The sequence below is a fragment of the Pan paniscus genome, chromosome 5 (genome assembly GCF_029289425.2).
Source record: "Pan paniscus chromosome 5, NHGRI_mPanPan1-v2.0_pri, whole genome shotgun sequence".
Classification (NCBI taxonomy): domain Eukaryota; kingdom Metazoa; phylum Chordata; class Mammalia; order Primates; family Hominidae; genus Pan; species Pan paniscus.
The window spans coordinates 157,117,811-157,145,265 of record NC_073254.2 but is presented as its reverse complement, the minus strand read 5'-3'; the positions used below and the strand labels follow the sequence as shown (position 1 = coordinate 157,145,265).

At 41.7% G+C, this 27,455-nt stretch overlaps 1 protein-coding gene across 3 annotated transcripts in view; it reads left to right on the top strand.

The window, feature by feature from the left end:
• The first annotated feature begins 4,712 nt into the window (after positions 1 to 4,712).
• The window catches only part of IL22RA2 (interleukin 22 receptor subunit alpha 2), a 29,691-nt gene continuing 6,948 nt past the window's right edge, over positions 4,713 to 27,455 (top strand). For 2 of the 3 annotated variants that reach the window (XM_057302666.1, XM_003827696.4), the window contains exons 1-4: positions 4,713 to 4,944; positions 16,456 to 16,581; positions 19,786 to 19,921; positions 23,116 to 23,294. In XM_057302666.1, the coding sequence (XP_057158649.1) occupies positions 16,521 to 16,581; positions 19,786 to 19,921; positions 23,116 to 23,294 (376 nt within the window). In that variant the 5' untranslated portion in view covers positions 4,713 to 4,944; positions 16,456 to 16,520. Of the gene's footprint in view, positions 4,945 to 16,455; positions 16,582 to 19,785; positions 19,922 to 21,412; positions 21,509 to 23,115; positions 23,295 to 27,455 lie in introns of all 3 variants that reach the window. The other variant, XM_003827697.4, reaches the window with a different exon arrangement.

Here is a 27,455-nt window from a genome sequence, read left to right as displayed (position 1 = left end):
AAACAAAAAACCAGCTATAACAGCTTGCCAAATTCAGTGAACTAACTTTACCTCAACAATTCTACCTATGTTACTGCATCTGTAGAACTGCTCATTTCCCATTATTTTAACTTCCCCTCTGTAGGACTGAGAATCAGGTATGACTCTCTCCTGGGACCTATGGAGACTCCTCTCTCTCCACACACCTTGATTCCTGCTTGCAAGTTTGGGAAACATTAAAGCAGCTATGGGTAGCCTGGGTGCATGCTCCAGCAGGAAGTGGAAAGAAATGGGAGGGAGAACTAATGCACCTGAGCCTCTACTATAGGCAGATGGTTGGCAAAGTTTCTCTTATTGACACTCCTAGCTATCTGGTAAGGCTAGTATTATACATTTTTTCCAGTGAGGAAACTGAGGTACAGTGTATTAGTCCTTTCTCACACTTCTAATAAAGACATACCCAAGACTGGGTAATTTATAAATAAAAAGAGGTTTAATGGATTCACAGTTCCCCATGACTGGGTAGGCCTCACAATCATGGCAGAAGGAGGAGAAGCAAAGGCACGTCTTACATGGTGGCAGGCAAGAGATGTGTGCAGGGGAACTGCCCTTTATAAAATCATCAGATCTTGTAAGACTTATTCACTATCATGAGAACAGCATGGGAAAAAAACACCCCCATGATTCATTTACCTCCCTCCAGGTCCCTCCCACAATATATGGGGATTATGGAAGCTACAATGCAAGACAAGATTTTGGTGGGGACACAGCCAAACCATATCACACATGAAATTTAGAAGTTGTTTTAGTGTAATTTGGAAATTTAGAAGAGATATGTCTTGGGAATACAATATAGTAGGAACTCAGAATGCAAATAAAACATTGAGGAGGCAGGGCTGGGGTCTTGTGGATGAAGGGTGGGAGGGAGGGATGCCTCAGGCTGGAACAAGTGCAGCTCAGAGGACAAGGAGCCAGCTAAGGGCCGAGAGGGGAGCCCAAGGCCCAGCATGGCCCTTGGGCAGGAGCCTCTGCCAGGGTCTTGTTGGGCTAAGCAAGGAACATGGATGTGGAAGAAGGTTGGAATCCTTCCCATGGCTGAGGTGGAGCCCCTATTTTAAGGCATATGGGATGTCTAAGTGGGTTCAGTTAAGGAGTCCAGAGACCCCAGAAATCAAATGAAGTTAGTCAGTACTCTGGGTTTGTGTGGGAGCACTTGGGGGGAATGAGAAATGGCATCCTACATGCCTTTAAGTACCATGATGGGGACCCCAATGCAAATGGATGAAGCTCGAAGTACATTTTGAGAGAATCGAATTCAGGTTTCACCTTTCTCCAAAGTGCATGCTTTTCCATTGTTGCCTGATATCTCCAGTTTCCTATATTTCAAAAAGAAACGTTAGATCTTCCACTTGCCTTTGAACAATATGCGTCACGCTTTATTTAACTTTGACAAACTAGCAGCCACATCCAGAAATACCTTTAGGTGAAGCTAGAAATACAAAATAAGTTAGTTATGGTGGCTGCTCATATGCTACAGTAAAAAAAAAAAATTTAAGTCACTGTTTTAAAATGTAAAAGGTATTTTTCTTATTCTAAGGCTCATGAAGATTTTTAAATTTTGTTTAGAGCTCAATGTACATCTTGTTGGACTGATACACTCCTAAGCAGTTGTCTGGCTACACTTTATCTTTGTTCTTAAAGAGTAAATTAAATAGTGAATCTAATAGTAAATGCTAATCCACCTCCCAGAAATCAAATCAAAGAGAGAGTATTTCCAAATTGAGCATGGTTACGTAAGTCAAGCATCTTTTTTCTTCTTCTCTGGATATCATGAAAAAGCAAAAATGAGAATTAAAATTAAACAGCCCTTCCATTTGGAATTTTTGCTTTTCATTCTTTCCTTAAAAACCCTTGGGTGAGAAAAATAAATCTAAATTGCAGAATTGCTAAAAAAAAAAAAGAAAAGAAAAGAAAAAAGAAAACATCACATTTTAGAGCCAATGAGGGAGCTTATACATTTCAGAGAAATTCCTAGTGTAAAAATTTGTATTGGTATAAAATAAAGAATAGAACAAATATCTGACTCAGGAGTTTTTGTTTTTTGAAAAATCCAACAAATTAAATAAAACAAAAACAAAAGGAAGGAATTTTTAAAAGTAAAGGAGATAAAAATGAGACATGACTTTTTTTAAAGTAGAATACAAAACTACAAAATTTAGTTCCTTGAAAAGAAATTTGAAAATAAATATCCAGCCAATTTACTAAGAAAACAAGGGGAAAATCATTACTCAAAACAGGAAATTATAAAAGGGAAGTCACAGAAACAGGAGAATTAAATAAATCATAAAGGAATAACTTGCACAACTCTGTACCAATAAATTTAAAGGCATGAATAAAAAGGATAGTCTTCTAAAGAAAATATACTTTGTAGAAACTGAATCTAGATGAGATAAAAAAAATCTAAACACACTAATTACCATAGAAGAATTAGAAAATTGTCAGATAATACTATCTTGTATTTTCTGCCCCCAACTTCCAAAAGCACCCAGATGATTTCTCAGGGAAATCTATGTATCCTTAAGAAGCAGATAATTCCTAGGTCACTCAGATTAATTTATCCAGCTGATGAGCTGACTGCAACATTGCATGATTTTGCAAAGGTCATTGTTGCCCATGAGTGTCTGTGCTCGTGAGTATCTGACCATAGTAACCTCACAGTCCACAGAATCTCAGCCCCTTCCCCTCAGGACTCCTACTTCAGACCATAAAAAGCAGAAAAGCACCTTCCTCTTCCTTTAGCTTAATTCTTGTAAATTCATGGCAGTTGCTAAAATCACATTCCTTTTTATTGATTCACTAGACATGTGATAAGGGCTTACTGTGTCCCCAGCCTTGTCCTAAGTGCTAGAGTTAAAGCAGTGAACAAAACACATAACATCCCTGACCTCATGGAGCTTATATCCTAGTTGGGGAGATAGACAACAAGAATAAAATGAAACATAGCCTGCCAAATGATGATAAATGTTTTGGAAAACAAACAGATAAAGGTGCCAGGGACAGCTGTTGGGGACTGCTATTTTGGGTGTCATAGAATTCACTGATAAGGTAATGTTTGAGCAGAGACATGAAGGAGGTGAGGGAGTGAGCCTGGACATCTCAGGAAGAGCATTGGAGCAGAGGGAACCTTGCTAATGTGGGGATGCGCCTGATATGTTTGAGAAACAGCAAAAAGACCACCCAGGAGGGAGCACCATGGGTTGGGAGGAGAGCAGTAGGAAATAAATTTAGAGGTAACGGGGCCTGGTTATATAGGGCTTAGTAAAGGACTGTAAAAATGTTGACTTTCAATCTGAGTGAGATGGGAAGGCATCACAGGGTTCTGAATAAAATGTTCTATTCTGACATTTAATAGGAACACTCCACCTGATGCAGAGAACGGTGACAGAGGCAGGCAGACCAGTAAGGAGGCTATGGCCACAGTCCACACAAGAGATGATGATAGCAGGTTACCCAAATGGGTACAGTGGAGGAGGTGAAAACCAGTTGGATTCTGGTTATGCCATGAAGATATTTTCAGGATCAAACAATACATACAAACATACCGGTGCATGGGCATAATGATTGATGATATCTGGTAGGGGTTTCAAGGTGACCTTGGGTGAAAAATAATGAAAGCTACATATTGGGTACAATGTACATTACTCGGGTAAGAGATGCAATAATATCTCAGACTTCACCACTGTGCAATCCATCCAGGTAACCAAAAACCACTTGCACTATTGCACAGCTATTGAAATAAAAAAAATAAATATTTTTTAAATGTTACCACTCCTTTACGTTTTGGTTTTCAGAAATAAATTTAAAAAAATTTTTTAAAGAATAATCAAAGCAAAATCAATAGCATCTTTTATCCAGAAAAATAAAAGTGAAGAGCAGGAAAGGTTAACCTCATTAAGCCCTATGTCCTATGAGTGGAGATTTTAAATAATGTATTAGTGATCACAGTCCAAAAACTCAGATTAGTCATTGTGCTTATCACCTGTGTGTGAATAACAATGTTTCTTTTTCTTTTCTGAATTCAAGTTCACAAACCATTTTGAATTTTTGCATGCCAATTATTTCCAGAATGCCGAACTGCTTAAAGGACATGGATATTACTCGGTGGAGCTATTAAGGTCCCAGCAAATAAGAAAGAACAAGTTGTTTCCCTGTTGTTGGCTCTACAGCTCTATAGTTTTCCAGAGAGGGAGAAGGGTGGTGTTCAGATTATCATTCATGATGAAACTTTTAAAAGATGCTCAGCTGCCCACCAAATCATAGGATGAAGGAAAGGGCCTAGCAGAAACACAGTTGCTCTGACTTCCCTTCAATGGACAGCACCAAAGTCATACTGAACACCAGTTTTTAAACACTTCTCTGAAAAACAATAAGAAACACTTAGCCCTTTGCTACCAAGACCTGGTTGAAGAAAATGCTGTTGGTTCCCTGAGGGCTGGCTCTGTAGTCTTGTTCATTTCTGCATCCCCGATGTCTAACACAGTGCCTGGCATATAACAGATTCTCAATAAACATTTGTTTGACTGAATAAACAATTCGAGAAGCCAATGGATAAATGTTCTTTGGCATCATTCTATCCCTTTATGGAATGTCTATTACAAGCAAAGAATAACACAAGAGGAGTTTCATAATACTCCTCAGGCCCTGAGGCTAACCAGATTTGATTTCAGTCCTCACTTTACCACTACTCACTATAGAGCCCTGGTCAAGTTCTCTCCACCTCTCTATCTATGTCTCAGTTTCTTCATCTGTAACATCAAATGAATAATAATACCAATCTCCTAGACTTCATAAGAGGATTAACAAAGACAAAATATGGGAAAAACATAACATGGTGTCCCATAATTATTAGATCTTATTATTGACACTAAAATGGCATTAAAATTACCAAAAGGAAGACAGCATCTTGTAGGTAAACTTTATTTATTTATTTATTTATTTTTTTGAGATGGACTCTCGCTTTATCGCTGCCCAGACTGGAGGGCAGTGGCGCGATCTCAGCTCACTGCAAACCTCACCTCCTTGACTCAAGCAATTATCCTGCCTCAGCCCCACTGAGTAACTGGGATTACAGGCACACACCGTCACGCCTGGCTAATTTTTGTATTTTTAGTACAGACGGGGTTGCACCATGTTGGCCAGGCTGGTCTGGAACTCCACACCTCAAATGATCCACCCACCTCCGCCTCCCAAAGTGCTGAGATTACAGGTGTGAGCCACCGTGTCTGGCCACATCTTGTAGATAAACTTTAAAAATCTTTTTTCTTTGTTATGAACAATTTTAAGTACATACAAAAGTAGAGTATAATAAACCTGACACCCAATTTCAACAATTATCAGCTCATGGATGGTAACCCCGTTTCCCAGGCCTTTGTATTATTTTGAAGCAAATCCCAGACATGACACCATTTCATCTGTAGTACTATAATAGGTAGCTCTAAAAAAAAATAAAAATAATAACCAAAATTCCATATCACACCTAAAAACAATGAACAATGATTCCTTAATTAGATAAATGGTTGGTCTGCTGGAAGCCACAAGAAGAAAGGAAGAAGAGAATCAAATCTGTTCAAGACAGGGGCTTAAGCAAGTTCTCTCCAGAGTCAACACGATGATGGAAATACCCATTGTCACCGTCAAGGTGGTCTCTCCCTGCTGCGGAGTGGGGCTGAGGTCGGGGGAGGGCAGGGAATGAAGCCAGCATTTCATGCCTGAAAGGAGGCAGAGCGGAGATCCCCTAGTGACTAAAACTTTCTTACTTCCCAAACAAAACAGCATTTCATTTGAAACAATTCTGTACAAATTCTTCTGCTTCCAGATTGATGGGAAATTAGAATTTAATTTTATCTTTTCATCTACCCTGAGGCCTTGTTGACAGTGTTGGCTCTTATGCAGGTTCTATTACACAACTAGAGCTAATTGAACAGTGACAGAACTGGTCTGGTTTGTGAAATTTCACAGAGCACCAAAGCTCATGTTTTGGGGAGAATTCAGTTCTTAAATATGTTTTGCTTATCCCACTCCCCCTAATTTCCCCTCATTTGTTTGACAAAGTCAGCAACCCAGTGGAAACCTCAATTTCATTCTCTGCTGCTCTCATCATAAAACCTCGAATTTAAATATTTTCCTTTTATTCTTAGCTGGAACTTGGAGCAATTTGGTGGCTTCAAAATGAGATCTATTGGTATTGAAGCCATTGAATATCAATAGTGCAAACCCAGATTATCATCCCCCATTTAAATACCAAAGTAAATGTGAAGTGGTAAACATTAGCAGGGAAGTGAATAACAATGCTGAGAAGGTTGCAAGCTAAGGAGCAGGAAGAGGTGAAAAGGGAACATAAAACGTGCTGCATGTTTCTTCTTTCAAAGCAGAAGCTACCTTATAAGCACCAAAAACTTCAGCTGGAGGAGATACAAGCCTGGATCCAGAAGACTGCCGTAGAACAGAAGCACTGGGAAACCTGATGTTATCCACACAAACCTTTCCATGTAGGGCTGGCCTCAGAAAGCATGCAGCGCAACTGCCCTCCAATAACTGAAATTTGTTAAATGAAAATTGATAGTGGCCTGGTCCACTGGGATCTGGTTTCTGAGGAAATTTCTGATAAGCTCTCTTCTAAGACCCTTTGATCAGGAATAAGGTTTTCCCTGCGTGGCCCCAGCTCCACCCAAGGCCTCACAGTCTCAGGCACCCAAGTGTCTAGAAATGTTCACAGGTGCTGGGTCATGGGGTTGGGATGGAGGGTCTACACTTGAGAACAACTCCTCTGCTGCTGTCTGTATGCAGAAGGCCATTCTTCCCTTTCTCTTTGAAGACTCTGCCTCCACATCAGCAGCACCCAACCCTCTCCTTTTAGCACTTTCATTTTACCTGCTTCCCCTCCTACATTCTAGTCTTGGTTAATGGTTGTGATGGAGGGTGGGAGGCAAAGTGGCTTTGCAAGCCAGCTTCTGAAACTTTTCATCTCCCATTTAAGAAGGAGAAGAAAAAGACAGAGAAGGTTAGATGAATAGAAGTTGTAACCCTGCTGTAGCTCCTTATTTTCTACTTTTCCCTTGAGAAGCAAGCTTAAGGAAGGCAGGGGCAATGTCTCTCTTATCTGCTGCTGCATCCTTGCTGCTGAGACTAATTCCTAGTTTATGGTAGGACAGCAAATATTTGTGAAATGTTATTGGATAGCTGCATGGATGGATACTGCTTAGCAGCCATCATTATTCCTTACTAAAAGAGCTATTCTACCAAGAACTTGAAAGAGACTATACAAGAGAAAATAGAAACCAGTATACATTTCCCCTTTTGATCTAAAGAGCCTCTCTTTTTAACAACAACAAAAAATCCTTTATGACTTGTGGAGGCTGAAGCAACTTCATTTTTAGATGCTAATCTGCCATGTTGACTTCTGATTAATCCTTTTCCAGGAAGGCTTCTAAGATTTCTAGTTTATCTATTGTTCCTTGTATGAGAACACATACTTGTCATAAGTCCTGCCTGTATGTCAAAACCACCTTGATGTTATGATACTTCAATTGTCATATACATCCCTTCTGAATCACACAGGCCCTTTCCCGGTGGTATGTAAGCCCTGGGTCTGTTGCGGGATGATCAAAGACTGAAGAGACCGAAAGTTCAGGAAAGTTTATTAAATTAAGGTGATCACCGGCTCAGCTAGTCTGAGCCCCAAACAATGGGCTTTTCCTACTTTTAAATATCTTAAGGTGGGAACTACGTGAGGCGGGAATCAAGTTACAGAAGCAAGAAACAAAGGCAGCATTACAACATTTGTTACATTTTGAGAAAGACATGTCTTGCAACCTAAACTTATCAGTCTTGTGACCCTGCAGTCATGCAGGAACTCACTGGGCCTGTAATAAACTTTGAGGAATGTGGAGTTGGGGAGTATAGATAAGGTCCACTGTCCACAGAGAGAAGACGGGCTGTTAATATTCCCTTTTAACATGAATGTAAGGCAGGGGTCACATTTTGCAGGAACTTTAAAAGGATTTTAAAATTTATATTACTACTACTATTAGGTTATAGTTGATTTCATTAATTCCTTCTTCATTTCCCCCTTTTGGTGCTCAACACAAATGTAGATTAATAAAGAGCACCACAGTTAGCTATTTCTTCTTGAGTGGGTACATACTCATCTTGGGATACCAGTTGGTACTTTTGCAGAGCCGTTATTCGGGTGGTGGTATGTCTGTCTACCATTGAGTCTATGGTGGATTGGATGCTTCCGATTAGAAATGGCAAGAGACAGGGAAGCAGTAGGCATCCACCTATTATGGCCACAAAGCCTAGTATTACAGTTTTAAAGCCTCCAAACCATGAAAACCATCCTCCAAAGAGTGAACTCGGGTTCCAACCAGACCATGTCTGAACCGGAACATGAGCTAACTTCCGCATCCTGGCAGTGATTTCCATGAGAGCTTTTCCATTGTCATCAATTTGTAAGCAGCAATTTGTTAAATTAAGTTTTCCACAAACCCCCTTCTGAAGCTAAAACATAATTCAGTACTAACCTGTTCTGATAAATGGCATCTCTCATCTGGGTTGCCTGTATGGCTAGCAAGTCTGAGGCTTGGGCTGTTTCATTGACTATAATTTCCAGAACTGCTTGCAAACTTATGATGTGGTTTAACATATAAATAGGAGTACAGTATCCCCATGACCCATCTTGTGCCCAGGTGGCCAGTCCGTAGTATTTGATAATTCTTTCAGGGGCCCATTTATTATCTTTCCAGCCCCCTATTTCAATGTCCTTTTTAATGTTAGTATTTATTTTTTCCTCAGTACTTATTTTTGTAAACACATTTCTTTTGACTCTTTTTCTGCCTTCATCATAGACCAGATAGCTTAGATCTTCCCCTTGCTGCAGGGGGAGTAGCAAAAAGAATGGCCTTATTGTTCCTAATATACATGCCCCTGTCCATTTATCGGTTAGTAATTGATAAGCCTTTGTTCCACAGATCCTATATAACCCTGCAGGTGCTCTCCAAACAGTTGGAGCATCTAATTGGTACCATGATTGATTTAGTGTTGGGAACTGCAAAAAGGGATTAAAGTGACACAGAAGAATCGTCTATAAAGCTTCTCCATTGTGTTCTGTTCTCAGATTCTTCAAAATATTGTTGACCTAGGCAAGTTGTTTCCCCTACCTGGTTCTGAAAGGACTTGCCCCAACAGGCAATACAGTATTTTCCAATGATGGGGTTCCTTAATAGCCAAACACTTGGATTTGCATTGAATTTTGTAACAAATTCAGGCAAGGTAAAATTGTCTTGTAGCATCAATTCTCTGGCTTCCCAGGGCCATTGATCTCTCATATTAGCACCTCCACATACATAACAGGAAGTAACTCCTAAATTGTTAGCAATACTTCTGGCTAGCTGGACAAACAGATTTTCAGTTGATATAGGAGGAATTTGAATTTTTGATACTTCAGGATTAAAGTGTTCATTGAAAGATTTATAAAACCTGAACTGTTGTATTGGGCTAAGTTGAACTTGAGTCCTTCGGGTATTCTTTGTGATGACCAGAGGAATACCAAGTCCTAGGAGAGCTCCTGCCTGATCAAAGGTTAGTAATCCTTTATGCCCTTTAGTCCAGAAAGGCATATTTGGCTTTAGTATTGTCAGATTGAGTGGGTAGCATGTTCCAGTTGTCTACCCTATCTTCTCCTCTTGGCTGGCAAACAGAGCAGCCCTTCCTGTGTATAGGTGCTGATTAAATTCATGTGTGGTCCACTGATTATCACAATCAGGGCACTCTTTTTCGGACTCTCCTATTATGGCCTTGGTGGCTCTTCTGCTGACTCTTTCTTGTCCTAGATTTTTACAGATGGTCCAAATATTATTTAGTTTACTGAGACGTGCAGCTTGGCAGGCATCAAAATATATGGAGACAGGCCCTTTATGCGAGTAAGTGAATACTTGCGTTTTGTTTACAAGTTTACTGACCCCAGTTTCTGTGGGGTTTGTATATGATGGCATTAGGGGTTCACCAAATTTGGACTTCAAATAAGAAGTCATAGGGCAAGAACTCTGGGTCATAACATATTTGGGGCTGCCCGTTTCCAGGATCACAGACCGAGTAACTAGTCTGGTTATAAACAACAAGTTCCTGTATGAGTCCCTGTACACTCATAGTAGGTCTGGTATAACAGAGTTTTAGTCACACCTTTTCCAGACCAGGCTTCTATCGTACAGTGATGACAGTCATCCTGGTCCCCTTTTATAACCATAGGTGAAAGTGTCAGTGGCTTCAGTATTACTAATATGATTAAACTTATACTATGCGTGGGCACCTTTCTGGGCACCTTTCTAGTCCATGCATAGACTAGTCAGCTTCCATTTGTGTGACTAGAACAGGGCTCGATGTTTCCTCAAGCTTCAGCCGTGCATGGACCAACCAGCCTCTGGTGTGGTTGAAGCAGGGCAGTTGTCCTTGTCAGCAGTGGCTTGGTTTCACCACAGGATCAGCCATGTTGGGTGGTCTGGGTTTTGTTGACTTGTCCACTGGTCCTGGGTGGTTGCTGCTGCTGGTTTCAGCCGGTTATGATGAACCCAAGGTATGATACCTGCAACTTTAACAGCAGTGGGAGTAGACAAGATCACAATATGGGGACTATCCCATAAAGGCCCTAAAGTGGTTGGGTTCCATTGTTTGACCCAGACAGAGTCTCCAGGTTAGAAGGGATGTACTGCATCTGTGAGGCTAACAGATATTCTTTCTCTTACCCATCCTTGCATTTCCTGCGAGACCTCACCTAAGGCTTGCATTTGCCTTCTTAAGGTTAATTCCCCAATTTTTTAAATCCCCTTTTATCTGAGTTATGATCAGGGTGTCAGCCAAACACTATCTTATAGGGTGAATACCCAGTTAATTTAGTAGCGGTGCACCTGACTCAGAGAAGGACCATGGGCAGCACCTGATCCCATCTTAGATGAGTTTCATGGCAAAACTTTTTTAACAGCTGTTTGAGTGTCCGGTTTATTCTTTCAACTTTCCAGAACTCTGTGGGTGATAAGCTGTATGCAGTTTTCATTTGATTTTTAACCTGTGTGTTAGCTGTTGTACTATTTCTGCCACAAATGTTGGGCCATTGTCTGATCCTAAAGTTAGAGACAGTCGAAATCTAGGAATAATGTCCTTTAGTAAGATTCTGGTTACTTCCTGAGCTTTCTTTGTCCTGGTGGGAAATGCCTCGACCCACCCTGAGAAAGTGCAGACAAACACTAGCATGTACCGGTAGCCTCCGGCTCGAGGCAGCTCAGTAAAGCCCACATGCAGGTTTTCACAGGGTGTAGCTCCAGTTTCTTGAATCCCTGGGGGCCATGTTGGCCCCTGCTGTGGATTGTTTGGGGCACAAGTTAAACATTACTCATAAATGGCTCGAGTGATGGCAGTTAGGCTCAGCAATAGAAATGCCATCCTACAAGAGTCTCTAATGCAGTTTTTCCCATATGTGTTCCTTGATGAAACTGTTTTATGAACCAGGGGCTATTGCTTCTGGGATAGCTGGCGAGCCTCCCATTTGAGAACTTCCACCAACTTCCTTTCTGGTAACTTCCACTTTCCTGCTCAAACCAAGCCTTTTCATTAGAGGAGTAGTTAGGGGGTTCTGTAAGAGGAAGCTCCAATAAGGGCATGGTAAGTGTTTCCTCTTCCTTCTTAGTTATCGCTGTCATTGCAGCTCTTTTGGCTTCTCTTTCTGCCTTTCTGTTTTCTCTAGCCTTGTCATGTCCTCCTGTTTGATGCCGTTTGCAATGGATGACTGCTACTTCTTTTGGAGCCCATACAGCTTCTAAGAGCTGCTCTATTTCCTTTTTATTTTTGATTTCCTTTCCTTCAGTAGTTAACAATCCTCTTTCCTTATATATGGCTCCATGGGCATGCAAAGTGTCAAAGGCATACCTTGAGTCAGTATAGATGTTTACCAACTTTCTTTGGCCAAAAGCAACACCCTAGTGACAGCTATTATCTCAGCTCTTTGGGCCACAGTTCCGGCCGGCAGAGGGCAGGTTTCAGCTGCTGAATTCAGTGTTACCACTGCATATCCAGCCCATCTGATAAACCTTTAGATATGAAGCTGCTTCCATCAGCAAAGTATTTAACATGTGGGTCTTTTAAGGGCTAGTCCTTCAAGTCTTTTCAGCTTGAGAAAACTTCATCCACAGTTTCCACACAACAGTGATACCCTGGGCCACACAATGGGGGCTTTCCATGCTCCGCCCATTCTATCAGCAGCAGTGTGGCTGGATTTAGAGTATTCATAGTCTCCAAGGTTATGTAGGGGATTTTACACAAAAGTCCTTGATATCTTAACATTCTAGGGTTAGAAAGCCAGCAATGTCCCCTCTGCTCCATCAGGGTGACAACCGTGTGGGGCACCCAAATTATTACCATTCCTCTGTTGTTGGGACAGTAAGGGTCTTTATCATGGCTTTTCTTTGACCTAGATTTAGAGTCATGTCCCCTTCTGGTATAAAGGAGATTTGTGCTTGCAATTTCTGGAGGAAATCTCTTCCTAACAAGGGCACCGGAAAATTTGGCATTCATTCTTCTAGTGTCCCATCTGTTTGCATCTCACACATTGATCTCCCTTAAGCCTAGGTTGGCCCTCTTGTCCTGGCTTAGCTTCCTGGTTTTACCTAGTTTGTCCTCTATCATGACCGCAACCACAACCACATCCTCTCACAAAACCAGTTTCTCTTCCAACTAAGGCCACCGCCAGCAAGTCTGCCTTTTCCTTAGCTCTGCATCTAGCTTTTCTCTTGGCCTCCTCCTTCTGATTTACAAACACCTTAGTAGCCACCTGGATAAGCTGGGTAATATTCACACCTTCAAACGCTTCTAACTTCCGATGTCTTCTTGCGCCTGGCTTACAAATGCCACATTAACCATACACTGATTACCTGCAGCCTCTGGGTCAAGTGGCATGTAAAGCTGGTAAGCCTCGCACAGCCTCTCATAAAATTCACCGGGACTTTTATCTGGCTTCTGGCGAACCTCTGAGACCTTTCCGATATTGGTGGCCTTTTTCTCTCCAGCATTTATTCCATTTAGGAGTGCCTCTCAATACTGCTGCAAACTTGTAGCCCTTGAGCCTGGTTAGGGTCCCAGCCTGGGTCAGCCTCTATCAGGAGTGCTTGTTGTGTATACTGCCTGATATCTCCTGTGCTTGAAGGTGCATTTTTCTCCAGCCACTGGAGAGCGGCTTGTATAACTCTATGGTGCTCTTCCATATTAAATAATGACAGAAAAAAATGTTTACAATCAACCCAGGTAGGATTGTGAGTTAGGAAAATGGACTGCATTAGATCTATAAGAGCCTGAGGCTTCTCTCTATAGGAGGGAGTATGTTGTCTCCAATTTAAGAGATCAGTAGTAGAGAAGGGCTGATAAAAGAAGAGGTGTTCTCCCCCTTGGACTTCATTCTGTGCATTCAAATAAATTTGTCCCCATGTTTCTCAGAGTGGCATCTGCATTGCTTGGGCATGGACCGACCTAAGGCGGCCGACCTCATCACCCTGGAGTTCCTCCCTTGGCTTTTCAGTCAAGGTCTCTGGCTCCTCTCTGCGTGGTGTTGCCTGAGGGGTGCTTCCTTCTGAGTCTGAGTCTCCGGAGGCAGCCGGGGCAGCCTTCTGTCTAAGCTTTGCCAGAGGTGGATAAATTGGTGCATAGTGGGGTGGAATTTCTAACTCTTCAGGTGGGGCCTGTAGGACAGGTTTTTACTGCTTTTCCTGTGACTTTTCTTTTTCTGATGCCTTGCAGTTTCTTTCGATTGTTCCTGGTTTTGTCTTGGCCATTAGAGTCTTACGGTAGATCTCAAAGTAGGCCTGCAGCCACTTAGGGAGGGTCTGAATTATACTTAGCCAGGAGTCAATATACGGAAACTGATCCAGGTGCCCGGGCTGTTCTCCAAGCCTGGTGACCACCCGAAACACTCGGCCAATTATCTCCCTGTCTATTGTCCCCTTGGCTGGCCACCCTACATTAAAAGATGGCTATTTTATCTCAAAAAAGTTCTCAGTTTCTGTGAAGTTAGCTTAACCCCATAATCACCATTAAAACTTTTTTTAAAGTTTTTCAGCACGCACTCCAGTGGAATAGGCTTTGACGCTTTTCCTCCTGTTTCCTCCCTTGTGATGCACTTTCACTCTCACTTTCACTCTTGGATCCACCAGACTGGGTCCTATTACAGGAGGTTTGGACACTGCTTAGCCAGGAGCATGCCTGTCACAGCTAGCTGCAGCTGTGGAGCTGGTCCTCTGGGCCGTATGCAGTGTCCTAGGTCTGGTTTTTCCCACACTCGCCTGGGAGCACACAGTCCACGCTAAGAGATCTGTGCCTCCCTACATCAACCCCGCCTTGGTCTCTCCTGAGACCGTCTCTTTTACACACTTTCACATACCTCCCCCATCCCCAAAATGGTTTTCCTTTCTGACCGACTCATGAGCCCCACTTACGTCTGGTGTCAATTAGGGTGTGAGTTTCATCTGAATCAATGGGCCTCTCCCATTGTCCCAACCCCCTCGGGTCAGACTAGTTGTCATGCCCTTGGAGGTGACCAGGCTCCCCTTCCATCCTTATGGGACGGGTCTTGCCTTAGGGCCCAAACCTTACTGCAGTTCATATGTCTATGCGCTGTTCCTGTGACTGTCCTGCAACCCTTTCCACTGGTTCCATTTGCACTGTTGGAGGAAGGCTCCAGAACGTGGAAGGGCTGTTCTCCTTCTGGGCTAAAACTCTCCCGGTGGCACCAAGGACCCCAGATTTCCCATGTCCTGGGGCTCTAACCCACAGGCAAAGGAGACGAAAATCTGCCATCTCCAATCCCGGACTGGCCCCCGGAAATGTTGTGGGACGACCAAAGATTGGAGAGACCGAAAAAGGTTCAGGAGAGTTTACTAAATTAAGGTGATCAGTAGGACATATGTCCAGAAAGTCTGAGCCCTGAGCAAAGGGCTTTTCCTACTTTTAAACATCTTAAGGTGGGAACTACATGAGGCAGGAAGCGAGATACAGAAGCAAGAAACAAAGGCAGCATTACAACATTTGTTACATTTTGAGAAAGACATGTCTTGCAACCTAAACTTATCAGTCTTGTGACCCTGCAGTCATGCAGGAACTCACTGGGCCTGTAATAAACTCGGAGGAATGTGGATTTGGGAAGTATAGATAAGGTCCACTGTCCACAGAGAGAAGACAGGCTGTTAATATTCCCTTTTAACTTGAGTGTAAGGTGGGGGGGGTCACACTTTGCAGCAACTTTAAGAGGATTTTAAAATTTCTATTACTACTACTACTATTAGGTTATAGTTGATTTCCTTAATTCCTTCTTCAGGTCTACAGGGTAATGGCATGAGGGTCCACCATCTTGTCTTGCCACTGTCCAGGACACACACATGGCTCTGTTCATAAGTCCCTACGAAATGTTTCTTTCTGAGAAACTGGATATGTCAGCCTTTTTCTTTGACCTCTCAGCTTCCTTGGACTTTAAGGGTAGGTTTGCACAGACCTGCTCACTATGGAACATGACTTTTTTGTTCTTTCATGTATAATTTTAGTATCTCTAAACACATGTAGTAAAAAAAAAATGGTAAGAAGAATGATATAACGAATCATAGACAGAGAACAGATGACCTGCTTCAATCAGATTTCAAAGACAACGTGAAAAAGATCTAATGTAGCTCAAAAGGAGTGTCTTCCCCATTCATCTTTTTAAGGAATCATGTGGTTTGACAGGCTCAAAATCTTTCTCCAGCTCACTGGAAACTGGGTGTGAAAATGGAAGAGGAAGAGGCATTAGCTAAATGGAGCCCAGGACCACTGTGGAGTGGGAAAGGCTGAAGAGTACGGCAGGGAGCCCCGTGGAGAGCCAGACGCAGTGGAAGGGTATGGGGCATAGCAGGGAGATTAATTGGGGACCTACCAAAAAGAGAGGAAAAGAGTGAATCAACGATAGACCCCTCTTGCTTTGAACCACTGCCAGGGGCCCCGATAGCTGCAACTGCCAAGCACATTACTCAAAATCACCCTGGCAGCCAAGTCCTAGTCCTTGGCAGCCTCTCCGCCTCCTGGGGCCAGATTCCCTTAAGGCCCCACTAGTCGTTTCATTCACTCACCTGCTTGCCACTTGCACAATCCCTGCACTGCCCTGCCCTTCAGGTCTGCCCATCCTCAGTGTTTTGCCTTTCTGCAGCTAATGAAGCCCCAACAAAAAAACGAGCTTCCCAATAAAATGAGCTTCCACATAAAAGTGACAGCAAATGTTTTTTGAAGTGATTTTTATACTTTCATATTTTTCCTAAAATAAAATAATATAATGTAGTATCAAAATAAAATTGTAGTTGCTTCAAGGAACCATCTGCCTTAAACCCAGGAGTGATTGTCTGTTTGTGGATTTTACAGTTTCCTCTTTGGTCCTGAGCTGGTTAAAAGGAACACTGGTTGCCTGAACAGTCACACTTGCAACCATGATGCCTAAACATTGCTTTCTAGGCTTCCTCATCAGTTTCGTCCTTACTGGTGTAGCAGGTAAGTGCTTTGTTTCTTTTTAATTGCTCATAGCTTTGTCATCTTAGTCCGATCAAGGATCTGTTGGAAATGGCACTGGTGCTTTTTTGAACTTTATAAAGGCTGCAGCTTTTGATGTCACTAAATGATCAGAGCAGGCATGGGGTTAATGTCTATCTGCAGCTTGAATGACCCCACATGTACTTAATGAGTTCCCACTAAAGAAAAGGCTCTCTAGAGGGTGCAGAGACTTCATACAGAACAAATGTACATCCATTTCTCTCTCTCTCTCTCCCTCCCTCCCTCCCTCTTTCTTTCTCTCCCTCTCTCTTTCTCTCTGGCTCTCACTCACCTTAGAATGTCTTTTACCTTGAAGGAACACTAAATCATGGTGGTTACCAGCACAGGCTCCTAAGCCAAACTATCATGGTCTGGATTTCAGATCTGCCATTTACCATCTAGGAAAACTTGGGAAATTTACTTAACACCCTCAATTTCCTCATTAGTAGAATGGGGATTCTAGGTCACTGTGAAGATTAAATCAATTAATATATGCCAAATGCTTAGAGAAGTGCCTGGCACAGGATAGGGACCACAAACAACAGGTGAGAATTTGCTTCTGGTATTCGTGGAGGAAACTGCAGGAGTGTAGAGCATCTTATCAGCACCACATACTTCTGAGCAAGCCTGTAAGAATCCAAGTTAACAGATGGGTACCTCTCAGTGTAAGTGATTTAAGTAACTTGCCAAGATGGTGCAGTTGTCCAGTGACTAATACATAAAAGCAATTCAAGCCTTCATCTTCCAGAAGTGTTTGGATTTGAGAAGACTCTGGTACTTGGTAACAGCAACGGCACATTTAGCAAAATACGGCAGGAATTCAAATGCTACCAAAATGTTCCTGGCTCTGCATCTTACCAAACCTGTAACCTCGAGTAAGAGATGCAACTTTTTAAAGCCTCAGCTTCCTCATCTGTAGAATGCGATAATAAAAATATTTACCTTACTTGGTGGCTGTGGGAATTAAGTAAGCTGTAAAGCTTTGAACATAGTGCCTAATATAAGTTAATGTTCATGTATGTTCAATGTTTGATGAATGCCGGCCAGAAGGAGGAGGAGGAGGGAAGAAGGAAGAAGATAAAGTATAGCCTCAGCTTCTAATTGGTCTGCCTCTTTCATTAGCTCCTCTCTCCCATGGCTTTGCTCTTGGTTTTCTGTTGGAGGGTAATGGCAGGCTCTGCACTCAGACTGTCTGGGTACAAAATCAGCTTCACCATTTGCTGCCTGGCAATCTCCTTCAGGTCTCCAAGGCTTCGTTTTTTCAGTCTGTAAGAGGAAGACCATAATGCACAGTACCTTCCTCCCAGAAGAGCTGGGCAAATTAAATGAGTGAATGCAGATAAAAGTCCCTCAGTGCCTGGTCCAGTGTTATTACTGTTGGTGGTGGTAGCACTGATGTTACAAAAATGAGAGAAGAAATCCATAGACAGAGAGATTAAGGGCATTAAGCCATCTATCTTCATGTTAGCAAATCAATTCTAGGCAGGCCTTCAGGAAATTGTGCCTGTCATCTCCTGAAAACTTCTGGAATTTTTATGTTCTAAAGATGACTGATCAGGCAGTGATTTTTGTGAGCAAAATCAACTGTGGCTGTAGACTCTTTCCAAGAACACAACACCATTTGATGCACTGATGGTGGTCCAAACAATAAAAGTGAAAACAAATTAAAAAACAAATAACAGTATTCACACTATTTGGTTGGTAAGAAGAAAGGCCTGAGGAAACAGTCTTGTTCATTTGAAAATAACAAATCTTGAAAGTTCAGAGCTGAGACCATGGGCTTGGAAGTGTTTTTTTAACCATCTCAATAACGTGACACATTTGAGCAAAGACTTGAAGGAGGTGGAGAAATGAGCCATGTGAAATCCAGGGGAAGAGCACACCAGGAAAAGGGAAGGGCCAGTGCAGAGGTCCTAAGGCAGAGTCACTGGAGTCATGGTGGAGCAAGTGAAGGAGTCAACACTGCAAACACAGGGGTCGGGGTGACAGAAGATGAGGTCAGGGAGAAAACAGAAGACATGCTTCCTGGCCGGGTGCAGTGGCTCACGCCTGTAATCCCAGCACTTTGGGAGGCCGAGGTGGGTGGATCACTTGAGGTCAGGAGTTCGAGAACAGCCTGCCCAACATGGCAAAACCCCATCTCTACTAAAAATACAAAAAATTAGCCAGGCGTGGTGGTGGGCACCTGTAATCCCAGCTACTCAGGAGGCTGAGGCAGGAGAATCGCTTGAATCTGGGAGGCAGAGGTTGCAGTGAGCTGAGATCACGCCACTGCACTCCAGCCAGGGCGACAAGAGTGAAACTCCATCTAAAACAAAAAGATATGCTTCCTGACTCCTCCTTCTGCCCAACTTCTTATCCCTTATAAAAAACCTTGAACCCTAAGTAAAATTTTGCCAAAATTCTCTTGCCTCCATGCGACTAAAGGCAAGCGAGGTTGTACCACCTATGTTGCATGATTTGAGGAAGAAAGCACAAGTCATGCCAGTGCAAAATTATCCCATGCCATGCCATGATTAGTCTCAGAAACACTACCCCCCAGCAGGGTCTTGGGCAGTTTTCCTCATTAGCATGGCCATTTCATCTGAGGGATTATGCTTGGATACTTGGAGCCAGGATGCAGGCAGGTAAATACAGCCATTCAGGAGTGGGACAGCAAAGGCAGACCTACCTGGAAGCAGGACCCAGAGACTGAGCAAGAACCTGCGAAAGGAGGGACTGAGTGCTGGGCTGAGGTCCTGGAGCCCAGAAGTGGTCACTAGCAAATTTTGCTTGAGTAGTACTAATATAGTGGTTCCTAAGAAGATGGTTGGTGGTCTTAGTGTGGGTCTTTCATCTCAGTCATTATATTCCATCACTATTTGGGAATAAAATAAGAGCAATATTTTTTTTACTGCAATTTACTTCCCCCACAGCCTGGGAAATAGGGTGGGAAGGTATCACGTACATGTTTATGATCTGGAACGCATTATTCTGAGACTTTAGCGTGCATCAAAATCATTGCATTGAAGATTCAAAATGTTGATTTCTGGGCTCCACCTCTACTATCTGCACTTAGAGCAACTACTTTAGGGAATCCTGATGCAGGTATTCCATTGAAAACTACTGCTAGGAACAACAGTGCTCCAAGCAACGTTCAATGTTCTTCTTCTCTTATTATCTTAGGAACTCAGTCAACGCATGAGTCTCTGAAGCCTCAGAGGGTACAATTTCAGTCCCGAAATTTTCACAACATTTTGCAGTGGCAGCCTGGGAGGGCACTTACTGGCAACAGCAGTGTCTATTTTGTGCAGTACAAAATGTAAGTAAATTGAGCCTCCTTCAGCTGATAGAGATGGCACTGGGATAACATGTTCTAGAATGCAATGGAGTGTTAGGATCCGAGCTTTTTTTCAGTTTCAGAAGGGTTGAGAAGAAGCCAAGGTCAGGATAACAGTGACTTGTCTCCCCTGAAGGCTGCCTGGGGACTCAAAATGCATGATGGTATGCAGTGCATTGGGCAGATACTTCAGCCCTAGACCTGCACCAAGACCTCACAGGCTCAGCCTTCATCTCCATGGAGGAGCCTGGCACATGGTGGGTTCTCAATATCGATTTGTCAGGCGAATGTTGGAAGCAACTTATTTAGCACATAGCAAGTACTCAGTGAGTGAAACTATTGGTAGTTGAAAAAGAAGTTGTGGCAAACATGGTGGTGAGTGTGTAAAATAAGGTTTTAATTTAAAAGTCACTTTCAGAGTGGATTTACTATTTAGAACATTCCTTTCAAAAACTAATGACTCTCGTAAGCATGAACACAAACTGGAACACGCTGCTGCATGTTCCTCTCGTGTGATCCTCAGGCTACTCCTGCTGGATCATTGCCAAAACTCAGATATAATCTACTCCTTTCCTGGCTCAAGGCTTGGAAACAAACACTCTTGACTTGAAAATGTCAGGTTTTTCCACTCATATATTTCTGGGGGGGTGAGGGGGGTTGAGGCTCAATCCTGTCTCCTAACAGTGAGACAGGAGATATTACAGTTTAGCTTTCATGGTTTTTCAATAGAAATTCAGGAAATCAAATGCAGCTATGGCCAAAGTAGCAATTTTTATCCCATAAATTCATCCATGTCTCTCCAGCATGGGGTAGGTCCTAGGTCAGATTTTCCTGCTAATTAATTTCGGAAGGAATATCCCCAGAAGCATCTCCATCTTTAACCCCTACTACTTCTCTCTACATATTTTATGTAGCGATTGTAAAATTTACAAATCTTTACAATGAAGGTTTCTCCATTACAAAAGTAGATTTGTGCATTGCTGGAGATACTTTCAGCATGTAGGAAGTAGATTGGTACTCTTTTTATGCTTCCCCTGGAGCAGTATAAATAGGTCAAAAGTGGACCTATTTGTGGTCCAAAGTACTAAGAAGATTAGAAACTGTTTTACTATGAATCTAATGAAGATTAAATGTCAGGACCCCAATGCAAGGATTTTATATTTATAAATCTTTTCTTAAAGAGGACTCCCAAGCTGCTATGGTTTGAGTTTGTCTCCACCAAAATTCATGTTGAAATTTGATCCTTAGTGTGGTGGTGTTGGAAGTAGGGCCTCGTAGGAGGTGTTTGGGTCATGGGGATGGAGCACTCATGAATGGCTTGGTACCATTATTGCTGCAGTTGAGTGAGTTCTCACTCTTGCAAGACTGAATTTGTCATGGAAATGTTTCTATGAGAGTGGTTGTTGTAAAGCCAGGATGCCCCTTGAGTTTGGCCTCTTCACACGATCTGTTTTCCCCATTGACCTTCTCTAGCATGTTCTCATGCAGCATGAAAAGCTCTCACCAGAAGCCAAGTGGATGCTGGCAGCACACTTCTTGTAACTTCCCAGGCTGCAGAACATTGGCTAAGTAAACCTCTTTTCCTTATCAATTACCTAGCCTCAGGTGTTCTGTTATAGAAACATTAAATGGACCAAGATTATATAAATTTCAGACCCCAGAATACCTGAATCCATTCCTGTCTCTAAGGGATTTTCAACAGCACAAGACAAATTTATAATTTTGAGAACTTTCACTTTGGCGTATCCAGTTCATGGGCTATAATACTGTTATATCCCTTGTGTTTAGAATAGGATAAACAATGAGATATTATTTTAAAAGAGAAGTCTGTCATTACAGCTAAGTTCAAGACTTATTATAAATAAATAATAATTTTAAAACATCAAATTATACTCAATATATGTTGAGGTTCTGCTTTAATTGTGATGGAATGAAACTGCTGTCACCATGTAGATTACCGAGTACAGATACCGTCTATCTTCCTTATTATGTGTCTAGAAAGCTAGATTTCAAATCTTTCAATAAATATTTTGGGAAACCTTTCTCCCAACTCCAATTCCTTCTCTGTTCCCCACCATCACTTTGTTACATTGGTCTGATTTATGGCAGGTAAGGAAACAAAGCGTGAATCTTCCCTTTGACTATTACACCATCCTGTGGCCTCAGGCTGAGTCAACCTCTCTGCCTCTTGCCTCACTACCTTTTTTCATGGGATTCCCTCCCCCTCTCCCAACCCCTAATTACAGGGCTCCATATATAGTCCTCACTAAAAGTTCCCATCAATTTTCAATGAAGAGATTAATCATGTATGTTGGGTAAGCAACACCTGAGATGAAAAGTGGTAGCAACTTCTCAGAAGCAGCCACATTAATCAACAGCAAGCTGATGAGAAGTGGAGAAAAACCACAAACAGCCAAAACCACAGAGCATTAAGGATGTGGAGAGTGAGTATTCAAAAATGGAAGTCAGTCCACACACCAGAAAGAACATTTTGCCAAGTGTTAAAAAAAAGATTAAAACCCTTATGTTAGTGATACAGAAAGTGCCAGGGATGTTTATCTTCCAGCAAGACAGCACTTTAGGTAATGCTGTGGTTTCTATGTGTCCCCCAAAAGTTCATGTGTTGGAAACCTGATCCCCAGTGCAGCAATGTTGAGAGGTGGGACTTTGGGGAGATGATTGGGTCATGAGGATTCTGCCCCCATGAATGGATTCATCCATTGATGGATTAACGAATTAACGTGTTATTGAGGAAGTGGGCTAGTTATCAAAAAAGTTGGTCTGTTTTATATATATATATATGCCATCTCTCTTGAATCCCTGTGAGGTCCTCTGTCACCTTAAGTCTCTGCAGAGAGTCCCCACCAGCAAGAAGGCCCTCACCAGATGTGGCTCTTATGGCTCTTAGACATTAGACTTCCTAGCCTCCAAAACTGTAAGAAATAAATTCCTTTTCTTTATAAATTACCCAGTCTCGGATATTCAGTTATAGCAACAGAAAATGGACTGAAACAGTTAATAAGAAGGAATTTTTTTAAAGATTCTGAAGAGGAGCCATAAGCTATCATGGTGGTATTGCTACTAGAATCAGGTATAAAAAATTATTAGTCTGAAAATACTGAAGACTCCTTGAGTGGAGAAAAGAAACTCAGATCTTTGCCTTTTCCCTGCTACAGATATGGACAGAGACAATGGAAAAATAAAGAAGACTGTTGGGGTACTCAAGAACTCTTTTGTGACCTTACCAGTGAAACCTCAGACATACAGGAACCTTATTACGGTAGGGTGAGGGCGGCGTCGGCTGGGAGCTACTCAGAATGGAGCATGACGCCGCGGTTCACTCCCTGGTGGGAAAGTGAGTACCATGGAGTTTCTTTGCCCTTGTTCTTCCTGCTTTTGGACAGCCCTCCCGGAGCACGGCTAGTGACTAGGCCTTGTGCTTTGCTGAGGTCTCTACTTCATTATCTCTTTTGGTCTAATTGTCAGAACAACTCAAGGAGATAGCTTTTATTATCCTAATTTTCTAGCCCAGAACATCAAGATGTAGAGGCTTTAGTCATTGCTCCAATCTCGTGACCTGTATTATCCAAGTCAGGGTTCAAATTTGCTACATCTGACTGCAGAGCCTCCACTCCATCAATTTGTCACCTTGTGTGTGTGTGTGTGTGTGTGTGTGTGAGAGAGAGAGAGACAGGGTCTCGCTTTGTCACCCAGGCTGGAGTGCAGTGGCACGATCTTGGCTCACTGCAACCTCTGCATCCCTGGTTCAAGCGATTCTCCGGCCTCTGCCTCCCGAGTAGCTAGGATTACAAGTGTGTGCCACCACCCTTGGCTAATTTTTGTATTTTTAGTAGAGACAGGGTTTCACCATGTTGGCCAGGCTGGTCTCAAACTGACCTCAGGTGATCTGCCCCCTTTGGCCTCCCAAAGTGCTGGAATTATGGGTGTGAGCCACCATGCCCAGCCCCTAAAAAAGTATTTTTAGACAGCAGAATTTGTCATAGTGCCCTAGTCCTTCCCCAAACATGAAGGTTAAGTTCATGAAAATACTCATTAGAGGAATTTTCTATTGAGGAAATTAAGAATTTTAGTCACCTCCCCAAAAAGGCAGACCAAAAGTGCTTTCTCAGTATCCATCCTGAAGGATATTTATTCCTTTTTTAGTTTAGTCACAATCATAGAATAATATAATCTAAGATATAGGTGTTAAAATTAACCATTACCAACAGACATTGGATAAAATAGTAGAGAGAGAGAGAGAAGGGGTTTAATGTATAGATATAAAGATGTGTGTAAATAGAACAAGAAAAAAAATAAAGATATTTACCACAGTCCTCAGAATTGCAACTAGTCAACTAGTCATGAAGCTGTAGTTAATATTTATGACTTCTTCCTTCATTATAAACTCAACATTCACTTTCTTTCCAGCCAGCACTTCAGCTCTTTATCCACGAGGAGTTTGAGTCCTTTTGGTGTTTCCTGTCTCTGCTTGACCTAACCTTACATTAATTTTTATTTCTGAATAGAGAAGCTCTAAGAGACACACCAGAGGATACCAAGAATTCTTCCACCTGACCCCATTGTATTTATAACTATATTATGCCTTGAAAATCAGAATGAATCACCCTAGACAATATAAGAACCTCATTTTCTTTTTGTTAGTTAAATGGCATGAGGCACTCCAAATGGTCAGGAGAGAGCCTCGACTTCCAATTTTTGGAAACCATTTTTGTTATAAACCAGAAGAATTCAAGGCCAAGCATATGGGAAATATAAACATGTCATAAGTTGTTCACTATGGGTAACAGTCAGAGTTGCCCCTCCCACTTCTACTTCTTGTATCCTAGACCAGTGAATTCTGTCTATGGAAGAAATAGCACCATATATTGGCCCTAGGCTTAGTGAAGCATTTACCAATTGGAGCATTTACCAATTCATATGCCAATTCACAAGACGTCTCTCAAACTGAGTTTTCAATTATCCATTTCACCTTCCTATAAAGTCATGGATTTCTGAGTGACAAATATATGATATATATTTGTCCTATGGGTCTTGAGACCTTGCTTCACTCCTTTCACATTAACTTAAGTTCTTTGTCATAAGCAATGTATTGTGGAGTACTATGCTCATGAACAAGGCATTGACTACATCTATGGGTGTATGTGTGGTCCCAGGAGTGGTGAGGGGTCTGCTAATAAAAGCATTGAAGCAGTAAATAAAAATCTATAAACAAAATCTGTAACCAGAATCTATACCCAGCAGTAAAGAAAATCTATAACCAATGTCTCTTGCCCCCTCCCTTTTGGAAGGGAACAAAAATAAACCTACCTGCAACGAGATGGAAGACGAGAGCCCCTGGAATATGGCACTATACTAGGGGTTCAACATTGATCTTCCTTACTGGAAAGTTGGACACTCTGCAGGTCAGACCAACTTTGGTAAGAGGAGATCCATATTGTTAAGTCTATATATAGCCTCCATCATGCAACTATTTTGTTCAAGAGCCCATAGAGCAACTACAGGACACTGGGGAAATAGATGGTCACTGCATCCACTTAGATTTTTTTAAACAGCCTTATTGAGATATAATTCACACAGCCTATACTTTAAGCATATAGCATACAGTTTAATGGTTTTTACTATATTCACAAATATGTACAACCATCACTCACAGTCAATTTTAGAACATTTTTATCACCTCAAAAAGCAACTCCATACCCTTTGGCTATCACCTTCCAGTCTCACCATTCCCTTAGCCCTCAGCCCTGGCAACTACTAATCTTTCTGTCTCTATAGAGTTCCCTGTTCTACATAGACTCATATAATACATGATTTTTTTGACTGGCTTCTTTCACTTAACGTGTTTTCAAAGTTCATTCAGATTGTAGTATGTATCAGTACTTCATTATTTTGTGATCAAATAATACATTATATGGATATACCACATATTATTTATCCTTTCCTCAGTTGATAGACATTTGGGTAGTTTCCACTTTTTGGCTATTATGAATAATGCTGCTATAAACAGTCATGTAAAAATTTTTGAGTGGGAGTTTTTTTGTTTTTTTTTCTTTTTTTCTTTTTTGAGAGACAGGATCCTGCTCTGTCACCTGGGCTGGAGTGCAGTGGCACAAACATAGCTCACTTCAGTCTTGAACCCCTGGGCTCCAGCAATCCTTCCACCTCAGCCTCCCAAGTAGCAAGGACTATCAGGCATACGCCACCACACACAGCTGGGCATACCTTTATATTTCTCTTCAATATATACATAGGAGTGGAATTGCTGGGTCTCATAGTAACTCTATATTTAATCATTTGAGGAAATGCCAGACTACTTTCAAAGCATCTGCACTATTTTACATTCCCATGAGCAATATATGAGAGTTTTGATTTTTCCACATTTTTACCAATCTTTTTTGACTGTAGCCATCCTAATAGGTATAAAAGGGTAACTCATGTGGTTTTAATTTGCATTTACCTGCTAATTAATGATGTTGAGCTTCTGTTTTATGCTTATTGGCTATTTTGTACCTTCTTTGGAGAATTGTCCATTGAGATCCTTTGCCCATTTAAAAAATTTAATCAAATCTTTTTATTTTTGAGTTGTAAGGGTTCTTTATATATTCTGCATACCAATGCCTTATCAGATATATGATCCTCAGCTAGCTCCTCCCATTCTGTGGGTTGTCTTTTTACTTTCTTGATGGTATCACTTGACACCAAGTTTTAAATTTGGATGAAATCCAATTTATTTCTTCTTTTGTTGCTTGTGCTTTTGGTGTCATATCTAAGAATCCTTTGCCAAATCCAAAATCATGAAGATTTACCCTATGTTTTCTCCTAAGAGTTTTATAGTTTTATCTCTCACAGTTAAGTCTGATTCATTTTGAGTTAATTTTTGTATATGGTGTGAGGTAAGGGCCCAATATTATTCTTTGACATATGACTATCCAGCTGTCCCAGCACCATTTGTTGAAAATTATCCCATTGAGAGTTCTTGGCACACTTGTTGAAAATCAATAGACCATAGAAGTGTGGTTTATTTCCAGACTTTCAATTCTATTCTGTTGAGCTATACATTCATCATTGTGCCCATACCACACTATTTTGATTATTGTTGCTTTGTAGTAAGCTTTGAAATTGGGAAGGGTGAGCCCTCCTCTTTATTCATCTTTTTCAAGATTGTTTTGACTATTATGGGTTCCTTGCAATTCTCTAACCACCTAGATTTTTTAAGACCACTTTTCAGTATGAGCCTTTTGCTTTGCATTCATATGGCCACAGAAATATTCACATTCTGTATCTTAGTACTTAGGGATCCATCCATACACCTCTTCTAACTGGTGCAAGGTCCAATTAGATCCAAATTAATTAGATAATGTCCAAAATGCTAGATGCATTTTCCCCCAACTCTCTAATTAGCAGGAGGGTGGAATAGAGTTGAGCAAACTAATTCATGGTAACTCTTGGTTGTCTCTTGGATACATTGAAATTCAAAGCCAATATACTCAACAAG